The sequence below is a fragment of the Pantherophis guttatus genome, chromosome 4, assembly GCF_059756535.1.
Source record: "Pantherophis guttatus breed Tessera chromosome 4, ASM5975653v1, whole genome shotgun sequence".
NCBI lineage: Eukaryota > Metazoa > Chordata > Lepidosauria > Squamata > Colubridae > Pantherophis > Pantherophis guttatus.
Window position 1 is genome coordinate 96,289,614 of NC_142066.1, and position 18,215 is coordinate 96,307,828.

General features: G+C 38.9%; 1 protein-coding gene across 2 annotated transcripts in view; it reads right to left on the reverse strand.

Annotated features, from left to right (window-relative positions):
• The window catches only part of CDCP1 (CUB domain containing protein 1), a 128,912-nt gene that overhangs the window by 23,233 nt on the left and 87,464 nt on the right, over nucleotides 1-18,215 (reverse strand). Inside the window, exons 2-5 of one of the 2 annotated variants that reach the window (XM_060685945.2) lie at nucleotides 5,358-5,564; nucleotides 4,274-4,627; nucleotides 2,285-2,653; nucleotides 1,204-1,407 (exon numbers count right to left, since the gene is read on the reverse strand). In XM_060685945.2, coding sequence (XP_060541928.1) covers nucleotides 1,204-1,407; nucleotides 2,285-2,653; nucleotides 4,274-4,627; nucleotides 5,358-5,564 — 1,134 coding nt within the window. The remainder of the gene's footprint in view (nucleotides 1-1,203; nucleotides 1,408-2,284; nucleotides 2,654-4,273; nucleotides 4,628-5,357; nucleotides 5,565-18,215) is intronic. The other variant, XM_060685946.2, reaches the window with a different exon arrangement.

The following is an 18,215-nucleotide window of genomic DNA, read 5'->3' on the forward strand; positions in this document are numbered from 1 at the left end:
AAGCATGTAGTTCTTAGAAATCCTATAAATTTGAGTCGTATAACTGCCCTTTTATCATCAATGTTGCCATGTTTCAGCAGTGTTTGGAATAATTTGGAATAATTTCTGTGCTATTAATTTGTCTCCCACAGAGGCACCGGTGACCCTCAGATCCCCATCATTATGTTTAATATACTGCATATTAATAAATATCAAACTGAGATATTAGAAGAAATTACAAGACATTTAGAAAAAAAAACCTGTCACTGATATTCCTTCCATGTTACTGGCTTTTAAACTTTAAAGGCACTTTTAATTTGCCTTTCAGTTTTAATAAAATAATTTCTCAACAATCTTTTTGACAGTATTGTTACAAACATAAAATATTTGCACTGAAATAATGAATGGGGATTGGGGAGGAAGAGATTTTTATTTTTTCCATCGTCAAAGAGAGTAGCAATTGTATGGATAGGACCAAAAAAATTATTCTAAGAAATAAGGAATCACCACAGATACAGTCTTGCCTTTTCTAAGACTATGGAAACCAAAATAAGGCATTTGAAAGCTGAATTGGGTAGAATGGAATTTGCTAATATACCCTTCACATAACTCCTTCCATTTTAGGTCAAGAGAAACCAGAACTTTGGATTCAAACTAGTAAAAATTGGAAGGCTCTGCATTTCTGCAAGTACTGAAGAAAAGTTCTATTCTTTCTAGTTAACTACTGCATTCTGAATTTTGGATCCCATCTATAGCATATATTGTGGCAGTGATCAGAGTCAATTTTGTCTTTACATTCTATTTAAGACTGATCTTACAATCAATGTAACATAGAGATGAATGCTGGAAAATACAGCTAAACTTGCATCCAAAAATTATTATTCATTACTATAGATTATGTTTCTAGCATGTGCCACATCTCAATAAACTACATTTTCTTCCAATCTGGTATGGTACGAATATATCTTACATATACAGCTTTTATAATCTATAGCCTTCATGTCATAAGTAAAGATGACAAGGATGGTAATTCAACACAAGTGCAATTTTCAGATTGAATTAGATTATAAAAATGTAATGGCAAGGCAATCTTGTTTCTCCTATAGCATATGATGGTGCTCAGTTCTACCTGACTACTGAAATTAAAGTAAACAAGAACAAAATACATGTATGCATTCTGCTTACATCTTTCATGTAACAAAAATCTAAGTATTTTTCTCATACCTATACTTTGCTCAGCAATTATCCTTATATTCTCCAAATTTTGGCACAAGAAGGTAACAAAATATGTGCGACCATATTCTAATGTCACATTTGGTCTGCAGTTTCTGCTAGAGTGAACACAGATCAAACATTCATTCATTGATGATTTTGAATAAACTGTAAGATTAGTCTTCTCATGTATTAGATCAATTTTGTAGGTTACATCTAAAAACAAACAAAAATACACAAGATCAAATTTTAAAATAATTGCCATATTCTTACAAGAAAATGATACTGTTGTTATCTTGGGTTTCAATTAGATCTATTGAGGGATAGATTAAGTATGCAGGTTTACTATGATAAACTCTGAAGCAATGAAAGATTTGCAAATGAATGGGCAGATAAAATTGCCTGAGTTTTAAAAAATCTGAAATCTGATTTAACAATAGATTCATGCAAGAGTAACTGATTTTAACATTGTATCCACATAATAAAAACCCAAGATTGAAAATCTTAATTTTAATATTTGGATGATCTGTTTGTCTTGATAAAAAAGAAAAAGATCATTTCCAATAGCAATTAAAATATTATGTACTCAATTGAACAAGAACAAGAAAGATAGAGATAAAAATGAGGAGTGTGGAAGGCGAGTAAAAAAATGGATAAAAATTGAAACACTAAAGAGAAGAGAGGATGGATAGAAAGAATTGCCTTTTAAACATTAAGGGAGCTTGTTGTAAACTGATAGAGGCAGAAATAAAATTAGATAGGGGAAATATTAGAACATATATTTTAATAGAATAAACAAAAATAATTGATAGAAAGATTAGAGACTTATAGATGTTAGGCATTTTTTCCTGCTGTTTAAATAGTATTATGAGGATCACCTAAGTTTGATAAATGTGATAGAAGATTAAAAAAAATATTATGTACTAATTATATAAAATCTGTATGTGAATGCATGTATATCCGGGGTTGACAAGAACTGTAAGACAACACGGATAGAAGATACTAGTTGGGGAATGCGTCTTCAAATTTAGTTAATATGCAAATATATTAACCAAAGGAAATGGTCATAAGACAGAGAAGAACAGTTGCTTACTCTCTTCATTTTTAGGGTAATTTACTATCACTTTAAATAAGAGTCTGAGGAACCCTGGCTTCATGTCATCTTGGTCACATCCATACAGGGAAAGGTTGAAACTGCCAGGAATATTGACAGGTTGCACATCATCCAGGGATAAGACTCTAGCATCAGGAGAATAATTGGGTAATGAGTATTCCACCCGTTCATATTTCCGTTCACAGTTCGGTTTTGTATAATTGATGAAGTTGATATCTGCTCTTAAACTGGATGGAAGAACAAACTGCCATGTCATGAGTTCATCTTCTGGTAACCCCAATGGATAATTTGCAGACATCAAAGTTGCTGATGATTTGCCTTTAAATGTAGATTCTATAATGCAGAGTCCTATCTTAAAAAAAGGAAGATTTACTTCAAAGGAGAAATACTCCATGTACAGTAATCAAAGATTCTCAAAGTTTGAGGCATCAAAATTAGAGGTTGGAAGCACTGCAGCAATTAATCTCACTCTTGATTGTTCAAAACTCAGTGAAGCCACTGACCAATTCCTCTATTCAATCTAGATCAGGGCTGTCAAACTTGTGGCCCGTAGTTATAGTTGGGGGCCACAGTGTAAGGCACATCAAGTTTGGCAAAGGGGAAAAAAGTCCTGTCATGTGATGCCGCCATGACGATTTGCGTTTGACACCCCTGATCTAAATAGTGAAAATACATTGTTATAGTCTCTTTGAAGTCTAACAGCAGCATTCAGTTTGCCTTCAAATTAATGCCTTTTTTTCACTTGATATACTATATCCAGACAAAGTCCTCAAACCCTGCCAAGGGGCAAGAAAAAGTGGTGTGCATTGATATCCTCTATTGGTAGCATTAAGCTCCATTTACTGTGATTTGTGGGCACCCTTATATATGAATATGTTCTTAAATAGCCCAACTTCTCCTTCCTGATCAGTCTTTTTTACTCTGAGTTACAGCTTTGGCCTAGAAGTGGAAAATATTTTCTATTGTCCGATAAAGAGAGTAATATTTTCTTCTTCCAGACTAAGAAGCAAGACACAAATGAAGACTTCCTGATTATCAATTTTCCATTAAAAATATCTCAGTGAAAGTGGGTTTGATTTTGTTTATTAAGTACATACAGCAGCCAAGGTTGTTGCATGTATTTTGGAAATTTTAAAATGAAATTTAATTTGAAAAAGCTTGTTAAAAATCTAATGGTACAAAATAATGTGAATTAATTATTTTTTAAAAAAAAGTACTAGATCTAGTTACATAATAAACTGGGCACTTAAAAAGAAGCAAGGCTTTCTTTTCCCCATCAAATTAAAAAAAAGAGAGAGAACACTATTTGCTACATGCTAGATCAACTTCTTAGAACAGATTTTTGAGGTACACTTCTTAAAATATGTGCAAAAAGATGGCATAGATCAGGGGTGGGCAAATGTGGCCCTTTTACAACCTGTGGACTTCAATTCCCAGAATTCCTGAGACAGCCAAGCTGGCATAGATCCATTGGCATAGATCCATTGTTGGCAGCTTCTGAGTTTGAGCAAGTCCATCTTTCATATATATTAGTCCATATTTTTCTATAAACAGTTCCTCAATCTGAATTAGGCATTATCCACAATGTTGGTTTAATCCCTTCCACATTATCCACAAATAGACTAAATGAAGCTCAAAATTATAAACTTTCTGCTTCAAGTCTGCAACATTCCCATGTAATCCTTAAAAATAATAATAAACTGAAATAATCCATACAAAAAATTGTCATTCATTAAAAAGCAGAAATAAAAGAACCTAAGTAGGTCCATGGTGGACCAGCACCGGGCCACGGCATGCCAGAAACCGGGCCACACAAACAAGCAAAGCATGGATGCGGGCAGCATACAAAATCATATGAACTAGTTCCTGTTGCCCAAAAGGCTGGGGGGCACTGGTGTAAGGCATTTAAATATAGCAAATTGCAATGTGGCTGTCAATGGAAGCAATGTATCAATTTCCTATGCTTACGTTGTATGGATGATCTGCTTTCAAGCTTAACTCCAGAGGTTGCAAGTTTTGAATCCCAAGGAAGTTGTAGACTCAAAATAGCGTCACCTTGTGCCTTTACCCGTGACACTGAACCATTTCTGCAGAAGGTTCCAATGTGGACTCTATCTTTTCCCAGACGACTGCCAATGTTGTAAATAATTTGATCAGGGCAGGTGTCTCCAGGCAGAATTTGCCTTAACCATGGAAAGAATTTCAGTTCAAGTCCAACTCTTCGATTAGCTTTAGCCTCCCAAATGAAAGTCCTATTAAGATTTGGCAATCCAGGAGGCTGAAGCTGAACATCTCCAAAAGGACATGGACCTGACAGACAATCTAGAAACATAGAGAAATGTGTAAGACTTATACTCAAATCTGAAATGGTTATAATAAATTATATTGATTTGGTCTATGATTTTACTCTTCCTTCTGTTCATACTACCAGAATATTCTATCAACAATCCATAACTAAGCTACTAAAGTTCCTACATATACATAAACTAATTGGTTTTAACTACTTTACAGGATAGTAGTCTTACTCAGAACTTAGTTAGCAATAAATTCTATGGGAATTCTGGGAGCTATAATCCAACACAGCAAGTTACCAAACTTAGTAAATATGCTTAAAATTGTACTCTATACATTCCCCCCCCCCAAACTGTCATTTTTACACTTTGAGGGCAAAGATGTATACTGGTCCATCCATTTTTAAGTGGCAGCCTTAGCCTCTGCCTTGTTCAAGCAGTATTCAAGAAAGCTCACTATGGAATTTTGAACATGACATATTTTTATTTATTTATTGGGGGAGGGGGGGAATGTCCCATTAAATAAAAAGTCCAAAGATTATTATATTATAAAAAAAGGTAAGAAAACCTGAAGTGTAAACTTCAGATTCTTTTAAAACATTAAGCAAAAACAAAAAACAAAAAAAACCAAAAACCATTTTAACCCATTTCACTGATGTGGTTGTTCAAGTTCATTTAGACTTCTGACAGAGTTGGTAAATAATCCAGTGCTTTAAAAAGCTCCCACTAATTTTAGATGCAGTTCATGTAACATTGCTTACCAATGTTTTTCTCCACAAGTATGGACCAATATTTCTCTGGTGTTGAACAATTAAAGGTAAATTGAAACTTCTGTCCAGGGTTTATGATTTGCTCAAAAAAATAAGTTTTTTTTCCTTCATGCAGTGCACAGGTATTTAGAAAAGAAAATCCAGGTTTTATTTTAACTGTTATGTTTCCACCCAGAGGAAGAGAAATTTCAAAAGCACCTAAGATTAAAAGAGAGAAAACATATGGACCTCTGGCATTAAGACCTAGGCATTTATTATTGTATCCACTTTCATGCAATAATACAATCATCTTCATCTAATGAAGTGGATGTACATGATCAGTTAGACTACTAAAATGCTTTAGAACTCTGTTACTGTGTATTGAGGGAGGGACAGAGGGAGGGAGGAAGGGAGAACTATTTTGTATATATGTTAGTCTACCCCATCCGATCTGAATGAATGAATTTATTTTCTTTTTCTATACATTTGCATGGACATGTTTGAGAGAAACTCAATACAAAGCAAATATATTTATGTAGGTGCAACGCTCCTCTATATTTTACTTCCCATTACTGAAAACCCATCCTGAAGATTGCAAAGAGGGAGGAAGCAAGAAGAAAAAGAACAACTTCCTTATCTCATGCAGAAAGCCTCCCAAATTTGAGAGAAATTGGATCCAAGGTAAACGTTAAAGAGAATGCTACCACTGTCTTGGTTTTTAAAAAATTCAAGGCACAATCTTTTAAGATTGGCAATTTTTTCAAAAAAAGAAAAGTAATTTTTACATTAAACATCCACAACCTTCTTATAATCACCTGAAGTATTAATTAAACCTAACAATTGTTACAATTAGTAAGTAGAAAAGAACCATTGCCTACATATAGATATCAATTTTTTAAAAAAAGGTATTGTGAGAACATTTAAAGCAGAAGTGTCAAACTCAAGGCTCCTGGGCCGGATCTTCCCCGTGGGTTGCTTATATCTGGCCCGCAGGGCCGCCCTGGAAACAGCAAAGGACTGGCTCGCAATGCCTCTGCCAGCGAAAACAGAGTTTGGGAGGGTTGTGTGCGACTCTCCTGAGCTCCCTTTTTACTGGTAGAGGGTTGCAGGAGACCATTGCAGCTGAAAACGGGGCTCAGAGCCTGTTTCTGCTTTCAGAGCACTTGGGCCCTGTGGCGCTCCCAACATGAGCGATGAGCTGGCCATGCCCACCCTGGCCACGTCCATCCCAGCCCCCTGAGGGTAAACACAATCCTGATGTGAAATCAAGTTTGACACCCCTGGTTTAAAGGAACCTGAAACATTGCACAGTACATATCATACTCAGGAAAAATAATGAAAGGTTCATTCTACTCAAATACAAGTAAAATTTTATCATATTTACTGTGTTTTGCATCTAAAGAAGTGGTACTAGGCTTAACATACAATAAAGAATAGTACATTCTAATATATTTCAAAATAAGATATGTTAAAGTTAAGCAAAAGCAAAGCTTCAGGCCAAGTATGTTCTTCAAACGAGTACCAATTGGCCATTCTCAGTTATCAGTTGAATGTAAAAAGAAGTTGTATGAAGAAAGTGGTGGATGTGTTGAAAAGACAGTGTGCCTTCTCTAAATCTAATTGTTTATCAGAATTACATACTTTAGGAAAATAGTTTTCAAACAGTTTTTGCCCTGTAAATCACTTAAACATAAAGAGTTGGGTTGCACCTTTTCTAATTATTAAAAGGCATAAGCTTTTTATGAGCAGCTCACTCCATCAAATGCACTAAGTGGTTACACTGACGAGGAGGGGAAACATAGCTTAACACATAGACAAAATCTGTTAGTTAGAAAAGATGCCAGCAGATTCCCGATTATTTGTGTTTGTTTCCATAGACACAGTTGTCTTTCCACAATCACTGGAAACATGTAAGCCAACCAAACAATTTTTTTGTGGCTATAGTTATTCCACATTATTCACTGTGTTAAAGCCTTGGCTGACTCCTTTCAAAAATCTTGTCCAAATTGCTGAGAAGCCTATTCCATTCTCCATCTATCCATCAATCTAGTCAGCCTCACTTTCCCAATAAAAATACAGTTGATAGAAAGTTTACTTTTTCCATGCTCATTCTCATCTACTCAGTTGAGTAGATACACTTGAAAATTATTATCCATTGATGTTTTTAATGCATATATCATTGCCCATTGTTCAGAAGAGTAACAACTGTTGATCCAAAGCAATCCCACTTGAATAGCAAGCCCAAAGGAAGGTTAATCAAAATCTACTCACTAAATACCTGGAAGCACAGCATGAGTGTTCTGCATGTTCTATGCTTAGGACTAAGAAATTTAACTTATTAAAAACTTAATACAGATAACATTTAATTTATAATTATGATTCATAATGAAACTTTTCTTTTTCCTATGTTTCTTCCCACATGTATTCTTATTAGTATTGCAGGAAGTGTATGTACATCATTCTCAAAAGAAGGGAATTTTAAAAGCTTATTATAAACCAATGCTTCAGCATGACACCGTGGATTATGAGAGTTCAGTTCTTCCATGCTTAAATAAAACATACAATTGGTGGGAAAGTACAATAAAGGGACACAAAAGGGCCTAGATTTCTAAAACTCTAAGGCAGGGGTCTCAAACTCACATCATCACGGCAGTGTCACGTCATGTATTGGGACTTTTCCCCCCTTTGCTAAACCAGGTGTGGGTGTGGCCAGCATGTGACGCATCCGGCCCATGGGCCGGGAATTTGACAACCCTCTTCTTCTTTTTTTTTTGGTTTTAAAAAACAAACTTTATTAAATTTAAAAAGATAAAATTATATAAAACATTCACAGCCTTAAAATACAATCAACAATACTAATCACAACAAACAAAGTATATGATATATATATAAATACAAATATACACAGTGACTTATTTCCTCTTTTATCTTAATGATGGTGTATAATTATTACTTTTAATTTCTTACTAGATTTTAACTTTACCTTCTTTTCCATTGGTTTATCCACTCATACCAACTATCCCATACCTTAAAATACTGTGAGTCTTCCTTGTCTTTCAATTTCAACATTAGTCTATCCATTTCTGCACATGTATAAATTTTTTGAATTATTTGCTGCTCCATTGGCAATTGATCTGTTTTCCAGACTTCTGCTAGGGCTAACCTAGCCGCCATGATTATATGTAATGTTAGGTACTTTTTTTCTTTTCTAATGTTTTGTTTAAGCATTCCTAACAAAAAGATTTCTGGTTTTAGCTCAATATCTTCTGCAGTTATTTCTAATATCCAAATTTTTATTTTTATCCAATATTTCTTAATTTTTGGGCAAAGCCACCAGACATGAAAGAAGGTTCCCTTTGCTTGTTTACATTTCCAACATGTTGGATCAAGATTTGCATACATCCTCGCCAATCTCGCAGGGGCTAGATACCATCTGTACCACATCTTGTAATGGTTCTCCTTATATGCTACCGATTTTGTTCTTCTATAGTTGGTTTCCCATACCCTTTCCAATTCTTCCAATTGTATATTTTTACCAATATTCCTTGCCCAGGCTATCATTTGTCCTTTAACTAGATTTTCTGCCAGGTCAAATTCTAATAAATATCTGTAAATCTTTGAAATCAAGTTTCCATCTTTAGCTCCTAATAATTTGTCTAGTCGATTGGGATTTATTTCGATTCATCCTTGCTCACTATCTTCATTGTATCTAGTTTGTATTTGTAGGTAGGGCCATCAATCCATTTCTATACCTTGTTCCCTAAATTCCTGCTGTGTTTTTAATCTTCCATGGGAATCCAGTAATTCTTTGTATCTTATTAATTTATGGGAAGCTAGTGTGTCGAGGTGCATTGCCGCCTCCAATGTGGATATCCAGCCGGGAACCTTCATATAATGTTTATTTTTAATTTCAAACCAAGTGCCAATTAGCGAATTTCTTATTATGATTTTTAAAGTGTTTATACGTTTTGTCCCCAGCGTTCCACAAGAAGGCATGCCACCCCTTTAATAAGTCGTGGCCTTCCAATTTTAATTGTCTATAATTATCCAAATTGACCCATTCTTTAATTCATGTTAGACTTGCCGCTTTATAGTATTTTTCCCACGCTGGTAGGCCAAAACCCCCTCTAGTTCTATCGTCCTGTAATATTTTTAAATTTATCCTTGGTTTTTTTCCCTCCCATACGAATTTTGATATTATTTTATTCAGATTTGTGAAGAAGTTTTTCTCTAATTTAACCGGAACAGTTTGAAATAAGTAGAGAAGTCTCGGCAGTATATTCATCTTTATTGCCGCAATTCTTCCTAGCAATGATAGCTTTAGTTTCCCCCATCTTTCTAAGTCTTTTTTAATTTGTTGTACTAACTCTCCGTAATTATTATCTTTTATGGCTACATTCCTAGTTGTTAAATTGATACCTAAATATTTTATCTTCTTAACTACTTGTAATCCTGATTGTTTTTCTAACTCTTCTATTTGTTTTACTGTTAGGTTTTTAGTTAATATTTTAGTCTTATCTTTATTAATTTTTAAACCTGCCACTTTACAGAATTTCTCTATTTCTTCTGTTAATTTTAATTCTGTTTCTAATGGATCCTCTATGAAGAATACAAGGTCGTCGGCAAATGCTTGGACCTTGTATTCTTCTCCTTTTACCTTAAGTCCTTTTATGTTTTTGTTTAATTTGATTCTTCTAAGTAAATTTTCCAAGGTTAGAATAAAAAGTAATGGTGAAAGTGGGCACCCTTGTCATATTCCTCTACTTATTTCAAAAAAATTTATTAGTTCCCCGTTGACTAGTATCCTTGCTCTCTGTTTTGTGTATATTGAAACTATCATCTTTTCGAATTTCTCCCCAAATTTCATATTTTTTATTTGTCGTGTCATAAATTTCCAATTAACCCGATCAAACGCTTTTTGTGCATCCAGAAAAATCAGGGCTACCTGTTTCTCTGGATGCACCTCATAGTATTCTATTACATTAATCACCGTCCGTATGTTGTTTTTAATTTGTCTTGCCGGCAGGAATCCGTTCTGGTCCAAATGTATTCTACGGTTTAATATTGCCTTTAATCTGTTTGCCATCAAATTCATAAAAATCTTGTAGTCGGAATTTAGTAAGGAGATCGGCCTATAATTTTTTATCTGTGTTGTACCTGCCCCTTCTGTTGGGATTAGTGAGATATATGCCTCCCTCCAAGAGTCTGGTAGCTTTGCTTCTTTCAATGCCTCATTGTAGACCTCTAATAGTATCCAATTTAATGATTCCCCTAATCCTTTGTATAATTCTATTGGTAGAATAGAATTGTTCCCGGAGTTTTATTGTTTTTTTCTTTCCTAATTGTTTCCTGTAGTTCCTCTATAGTAATCTCTCTATTCAGTATCTCTTCCTCTTACCAGTAGTAACCCCAGTTACTACTGGGATTTCCTCCTCTTTTAAATATTAATCTATTTCCCCTGTTGGCACTTTATCCTGTGTGTATAAATCTTGAAAAAATTGGGTTACTATCTCTCTCTTCTTTTCTAGTTTCTGCTGTACTTACCATCCTTATCCTGTAATTGATGAATAGTTCATTTCTTTCTTTCCTTAATTTATAAGCCATCCACCTCCCTGGTTTGTTTGCCTGTTCAAATTGATTTTGTTTTACAAATTTCATTGTATTGACATATTTTTCTTGTTCAAATAGGTTCAATTTGTGCTTAGCTGCCATCCAATTAGTTCTTATTTGTTCATCCCCTGGCCTCTCCTGTAATTTTCCTTCCCAATTTTTGATCTCTTCTTGAATTTTATTATATTCATTTTCCTTCTCCTTTTTCCGTTTACTATTATAGGCTATTGTTAAACCTCTAATATAGGCTTTTGTTATTATTTTGAAGATGATGTCTCTGACTTTTCTTCGCACGAATCGTACGTGGACCTCTCTTGGCAATTTGTGTTGTCTCGCGTAGTTGGTATGCACTCTAAATACTTTATCTAGTTCGCTAATAATCTCGTCTTTATCTCTCTGCAGAGCTTCCGCGATCATTTCGGCCATTACTAGAGTTAGGTCCTCATCTCTTTCTTCTCTCACATTTTGGAACCTTAGGTAGAATGCCGCTCTCTCCATCTCTAACTGTGCCACCATGTTTTCAAGCTCTTTATTGAGGCCTGTCATTTTCTCATCTAATAACTATAATTTCTCTTCCGTTTGCTCTATTTTTTTTTCTATGGCCGTGATCCTTTGGTCATTTTTTTGTGTTATCTCTTGAATAGAGTCCATTTTTTCATCTAGTTTTTATATATCCTCTTTGACCGATTTTTTGACTTCGTCCAGGTCTCTCCTGGCTTCCTTATGGTTTCTAGACAAACACTCTTGCATTTTTAACATGGTCTCCTGTATTGTCGCTAATGTAGTCTGGACAGTCTGCATACTCATGGTGGAAGTTTGCTTTTCAGTCAAAAACATCCCTTCTAAAGTCTTTTGTGTTGCTGGGGAAGCCGTTAATCCAATTGGTGTTGAGGTGACCTTCTTTCCTGATTTTACTGTGGTTACTGTGGCGGATGTCATTTCTTTCAAAATTTTATATTGTTTTTCTAGAATTCTGTCTATTCTTCCCCAGATCAGCATCCACTTCTGGTTAGATTTTGAGTACTACTAATTACTAAAGTTCTTAAGTAAGCTTAGGTGTATTCCATTCCTGTTTTATTTAAATATAAGATCTCAATCTATAACTTACAATTTATGTTTTAACTAATTTACTATATATCACTGTAGTTGATTCTCAGTTTAACTGTATCTTAGTCTTAATCTTAATCTTAATGAAAATCCTTCCCCTGTTCCAAGGGCTATAAATACTATAAAGTACTATAAATGCTATAAATGCTTTAGAATTGTACTAACTTGTACTAAGATATTATAATATTATATCTCTAGACAGATTAATTAATTAATTATCTAACTAACTTAATATTAATAAAGATCTTAATCAAAATATGTATAAGGAAGCAACAGACAAAATATTATGGTATATAAACAGCACTAAAATATTATATATATAAATTGATTATAGTTTAAATTGATTGTCTAATAAATACTTAAAAATAATTTATAATTATTAAATAGTAGTGACTAATAAATATGTAAATCATTGTTATATATAAAATGTATATAGAAATTTTCCTTTCGTGGGTTAATCAGTGCGAAATTCCACTATAGTTGACACCAGTCCCACTCTGGCAACTCTCCAACACCAACAGTTATAAGTCCAAATGGAATAGAATCTTCTTTATAGGACAGAAAATGGAGAACAGAGTCTTTCACTCTCACCATCCAAAATGGCAATCTCAGCTCTGCAGCTTTCCCTTTTGTCCCTCTTTATTATTACCTATATCGTCCTTCTCCGTCGGTGCACCTTTATTAGAAGGGAAACCAACGTCCTGTTCTAAATCGCTTCCCTTCTCCGAATTTCAAAGCGCTTGCTTTTTCGAACGTCCCTTTTCTATTCCTCTGTATATATCCGACAAGACAGGTTTTGCTGCATCACTTCGCTCCCCTCGCTGTTTGCCGCCTGCAGCTTTTCAAGTCTCCCTTTCCTTCAGCTGCTCCTCTGGACTCTAGGCTTTATCACCTCCTCGCAGTTATCGTCTATAGCACTGTTTCTAATGTTTTAATCTCCTGCTTGCACCGCCAATCTTCACGCCGTACTCACTCTTTCGTTTCCCGATTTTTGCACTTGGGGTCTCTGGGTCAGCCATGTCAGCTGTCTTCTTCTGTGTTCAAAATGAGGGTTCTTCTTGGTGCGGCGGGAGACCGCACTTCTCCACACCAGCTCCGCCGAAATCACCCTCTCTTTATCGGTCCACACCAAGACCGATCTTTCCCGAAACGGGCACCGAAACACTGGAAATTCGACATGGAATACGGAGTGCTCCTTCCTCATGTTGCCTCGATCCACGCCTCAACCGGAAGTCCGACGACCCTCTTCTAAGGGGTCACTTTTCAGTATATTTTTTCCTATTGCAATTGGTGTTTTTGTTACATATTCAGGCTTGCAACAACTGGCACTTATAGATTCTATCCAGTGCCCAGCTATTTTACCTCTCTTTTTATTCTTCCCACCACATCTCATCTCATCTCTTCTTGCAGTACTTTAAAGGAACAGCAACATAAAAGACACAACACTGCCACTGCTTTTAATTATCACCGACAAGAAAATGTAAAGATCACCTCCAATCTATAGCTAGTAGCAAAAAATGTTGACTATTATTTTATATTCTTTGTAGCCTAATAGCAAAACTAGATATCTCTAGTGCCAAGCTGGCTGGGTGACTTTAGGCTGGTCACTATATGACAGCTCAACTCACCTCACAGTTTGTGGGGGAAATGGAAAAAAGAGGTATTGTGTGTTTGCTGCCTTGGTTATTTATAAAAATAATAAAGGTAGTTTATAAATAATAATAATACACCATAGTAGTGCATAATAAATTATTTGAATACAAAACATTTTGAATTTGCTTTAAGCTATAATATTAAGAAATAAAAGATTTTTTTGTTTTCTTAAGCACAGTGTGAGCGTCAAGCAACACTCAACACCCTGATGTCAGAACGACAATAAGCGATGTGGGGCCATAGGGCACGGGTGACGGTGAGGGTGAGGCGGCTAGGTATTATACGCACTGGTGGTGGGATTTAAAGGGCTTGGGTCGGGGCCCAGATAGCAGCCAAGAGCCTGCCAAGAGCGATGGAGCCTAGATGACGTCATAATCCTACAGCCACGCTGATTGTACTGGCGGCAGATTCGAAAGAGATGCTTTCCAGCTGACATCAATTGTGGCTACGCTCAAGCCGGCAATCAGCACGGGGTGGACCTATAAAAGACGCTGAGGGGCGGATGCTCTCAGTGCCGACTTTCTTCATGTATATTTTTATTTATTTATTGTTTAAATTTGTATACCACCCTTCTCCCGAAGGTCTCAGGGTGGTGAACAGCCAAAATTAAAATACATACAATATAAAATTTAAAATAATTTAAAACAGAATTAAATCAAATTGGCTTTCCAAAAATTAAAACCCATTACCCTTAAAATAACCCATTAAAATTTTAAGCCAGCCCATCTTGCTGAAATAGGAAGGTCTTCAAAGCTCGACGGAAGGTCCGGAGGTCCGGGATCAGTCGTATTCCTGGGGGTAGCTCGTTCCAGAGGGCGGGTGCCCCCACAGAGAAGGGTCTCCCCCTGGGGGGTCATCAGTCGACATTGCTTGACCAACGGCACCCTGAGGAGGCCCTCTCTGTGGGAGCGAATTGGCCGGTGGGAGATTATCGGTGGCAGAAAGTGGTCTCGTAAATAACCGGGCCCTAAGCCATGGAGTGCTTTAAAGGTGAGAACCAATACCTTGAAGTGCACCCGGAAGACCACCGGAAGCCAGTGTAGCTCGCACAGGCAAGGTGTCACATGGGAGCGCCATGTCGCCCCCAAAATTACCCGCACGGCCGCATTCTGGACCAGCTGGAGCTTCCGAGTGCTCCTCAAGGGGAGCCCCATGTAGAGAGCATTGCAGTAGTCCAGGCGAGAGGTGACGAGGGCATGAGTGACCGTGCATAGGGAGTCCCGATCCAGAAAGGGACGCAACTGGCGTATCAGGCGAACCTGATAGAAAGCCCCCCTGGCCACAGTCGTCATATGCTCTTCTAAAGACAGCCGTGCATCCAGGAGGACACCCAAGTTACGAGCCCTCTCCGTGGGGGCCAATGACTCGCCCCCAATAGCCAGAGATGGCATCAGCTGGCTATATCGGGACGCCGGCATCCACAGCCACTCGGTCTTGGAAGGGTTTAGTCGAAGCCTGTTCCTCCCCATCCAGACCTGCACGGCCTCCAGACACCGGGACATCACTTCAAGGGCATTGTTGGGGTGGTCTGCAGTGGAAATGTACAGCTGAGTATCATCAGCATACAGATGGCATCGCACCCCAAATCCACGGATGATCTCACCCAGCGGCTTCACATAAATGTTGAACAGGAGAGGCGAGACGACTGACCCTTGCGGCACCTCACAAACAAGGTGCCTTGAGGTCGACCTCTGCCCCCCAGCCAACACGGACTGCGACCAGTCGGAGAGATAAGAGAACCACCGTAGGACGATGCCACCCACTCCCAACCCCTCCAGCCGGCGCAGCATGATACCATGGTCGATGGTATCAAAAGCCGCTGGGAGATCTAATAGGACCAGAACAGAGGAACATCCCCTGTCCCGAGCCCTCCAGAGATCATCGACCAACGCGACCAATGCCGTTTCTGTGCTGTACCCAGGCCTGAAGCTGGACTGGAACGGATCCAGATAGACAGTTTCATCCAGGTACTGTGGGAGCTGTTGCGCAACCACACTCTCAACAACCTTCGCCACGAAGCGAAGATTGGAGACAGGACAGTAGTTTGCCAAAACAGCCGGATCCAGAGAGGGCTTCTTGAGGAGGAGCCTCACCACCGCCTCTTTTAAGGGGGGAGGTAAGACGCCCTCACTGAAAGAAGCATTAATAATCCTCTGGAGCCAGCCTCGTGTAACCTCCCGGGTAGCCAGCACCAGCCAGGAGGGACACAGGTCTAATAAACATGTGGTTGCGTTCAATCTCCCCAGCATCCTGTCCACGTCCTTGGGAGTCACAGGATCGAATTCCTCCCAGGTGACATTCTCAAGACCCGCCTCAGACACATCGCCTGAACCCACCCAGTCGGAGTTCAAGCCATCCCGAATCTGAGCGATTTTATTGTGCAGATAATACGCAAAGTCCTCAGCACACCCTTGCATGATCCGGCGCCTAGAAACTGTTCTGTAGCAGGAGAATAAACTGGGTTTCTTCAAGTGAAGCCCCAGGGATGAGGCTTCTGCTTCATCCCTGGGGGAGGTGATGTGGGGTTTGGAACAACCACAAGCAAGGCCATTGAGAAGGGATGAAGGTCATGTGACCAGCCGGCAGCCGGGGCAGAACAGAGGGGACCGTGATGGCACAGCCATGGGTCACACTATGGACTCCTTACCCATATGGGCTCCAGGAATGTGGAACCCGCAGGTGCCATGGGGGCCCCCTCCTGTGCAAGCAACATTCGACGGGGCTCTGGAATGGGTGGCCTTGTTCCTAAGCCAAGTAATCAGCCATATGGACCTTTATGGTTGCTTCTATCTGTCTCAATGGGCAATGGTTGTGGCGGTCACAGCAGAGAGCAGCTGATTGGGTGGCTGACCTCCACAGCTGACCTCATGGGGGAGGCAGCTGATTGGGTGGCTGACCTTCACAGTGACCATGCTCGTGAGTTAACAAACCTGGGCTTATTCCTAGAGGCTTTACGTAGCCGTTTTGAAGATGAAGCCTGTACCCAGGTGACCGAGGGAGAGTTAGTTGCTCAGAAGCAATGGAGAAGACCAGCTAAGGAGTATGTAAAGGAGTTCAGGAAATTAGCCAGGAGGCTGCAGACTTGGCCTTTTGATACATCAATTCCACATGGGCCTGGATAGAGCTCAGACAGGCTTGTGTTTACCGGGGTCTCACACCTCGTTTAGCTTACTGGTACAAGGCAATGGTGGAACTGGACGTTGGCTTGCAGGAATTCAGACCATGGACGGGGACATATGGGCTATCTCAGGGTAGACGAGGGGGGGTATGACAAGCAATGGACCGAGATCTGGTAAAACCCTTCATATCCATGAGCTCTCGGAACGTCGAGCAGGCTAAAAGACCTTTCCATTGTAATCGGTGCAATCAGGAAAGACACAGAGCACCAGAGTGTCCCTTGCCACCCCCGCACATATCTACTCCAATGGCTCCGGCCTCAGGAAAGCTCAAAGAGCGACCTCAGTGAACCCCAGAAAGGTCTAGGATTGCAACCCAAACGTCCATGAGTGATACGACCATGCATACAGATATTGGGAGTCCTCCTGGGACGACTCGTGTTTCTTTGGATTCCAGGATGAGCAAAGCAGAGGAGGACGTACAGGATCCCATGGTAAGTGAGCCAATACACCCGTTCATAATCCCTATAATCATTAGATACCTGGAAATGGGGAAAGAGAGTGATCAAGAGGCGCTCGTGGATTTTGGATGTACTCGATGACTCCAAGAGAACTGACGGCATTAAGGAAGTACATTGATAAAATCTGGCTAGAGGCTTCATTCGGCCTAGCAGAGCACATATGGTGGCTCCAGTGCTTTTTAGGGAAAAGAAGGATGGCGGTTTATGCCTCTGTGTTGATTATAGATATCTCAATGCCGTGTGCCTAGAACCATTATACCCTCTCCCATTTATGACGGATTTGTTAGCTATGTTAGCGACTGATAAAATCTTCACAAAGCTGGATCTTTGTGAAGCGTATTATAGGGTTCATATCCAACCAGGGGATGAATGGAAAACCACATTCAACTGTCCCCTGGGAAGCTATCAATTCCAGGTGATGCCATTTGGGCTACACGGTGCTCTGGCTGTGTTTATGCAACTAATCAATGAGGTGCTCCACGAGTTTTTGTACCGAGGGCTCCTGGTGTACCTCAATGACATTCTGATTTACACAAATACCATGGAGGAATATGTTCCGTTAGTTAAACAAGTGTTAACAAAACTGCTAGAGGCCCGACTATTTGTGAAACTCTCCAAGTGTGAATTTCACCGTACGGAGATAGACTATTTGGGGTTTAGGATTACTGGAGAGGGGATTGAAATGGACCCAAAGAAGGTGGAAACAGTGTTGGCATGGCAAGCACCAAGGACTAGGAAACAACTGCAGAGCTTCCTTGGGTTTGCCAATTTCTATAGGCAGTTCATCCCGTCGTTTGCTCAGGTTGCTTTGCCTTTAACAGACTTATTACGCACAAAAACAATATCTACTGGCAAACCCAAAC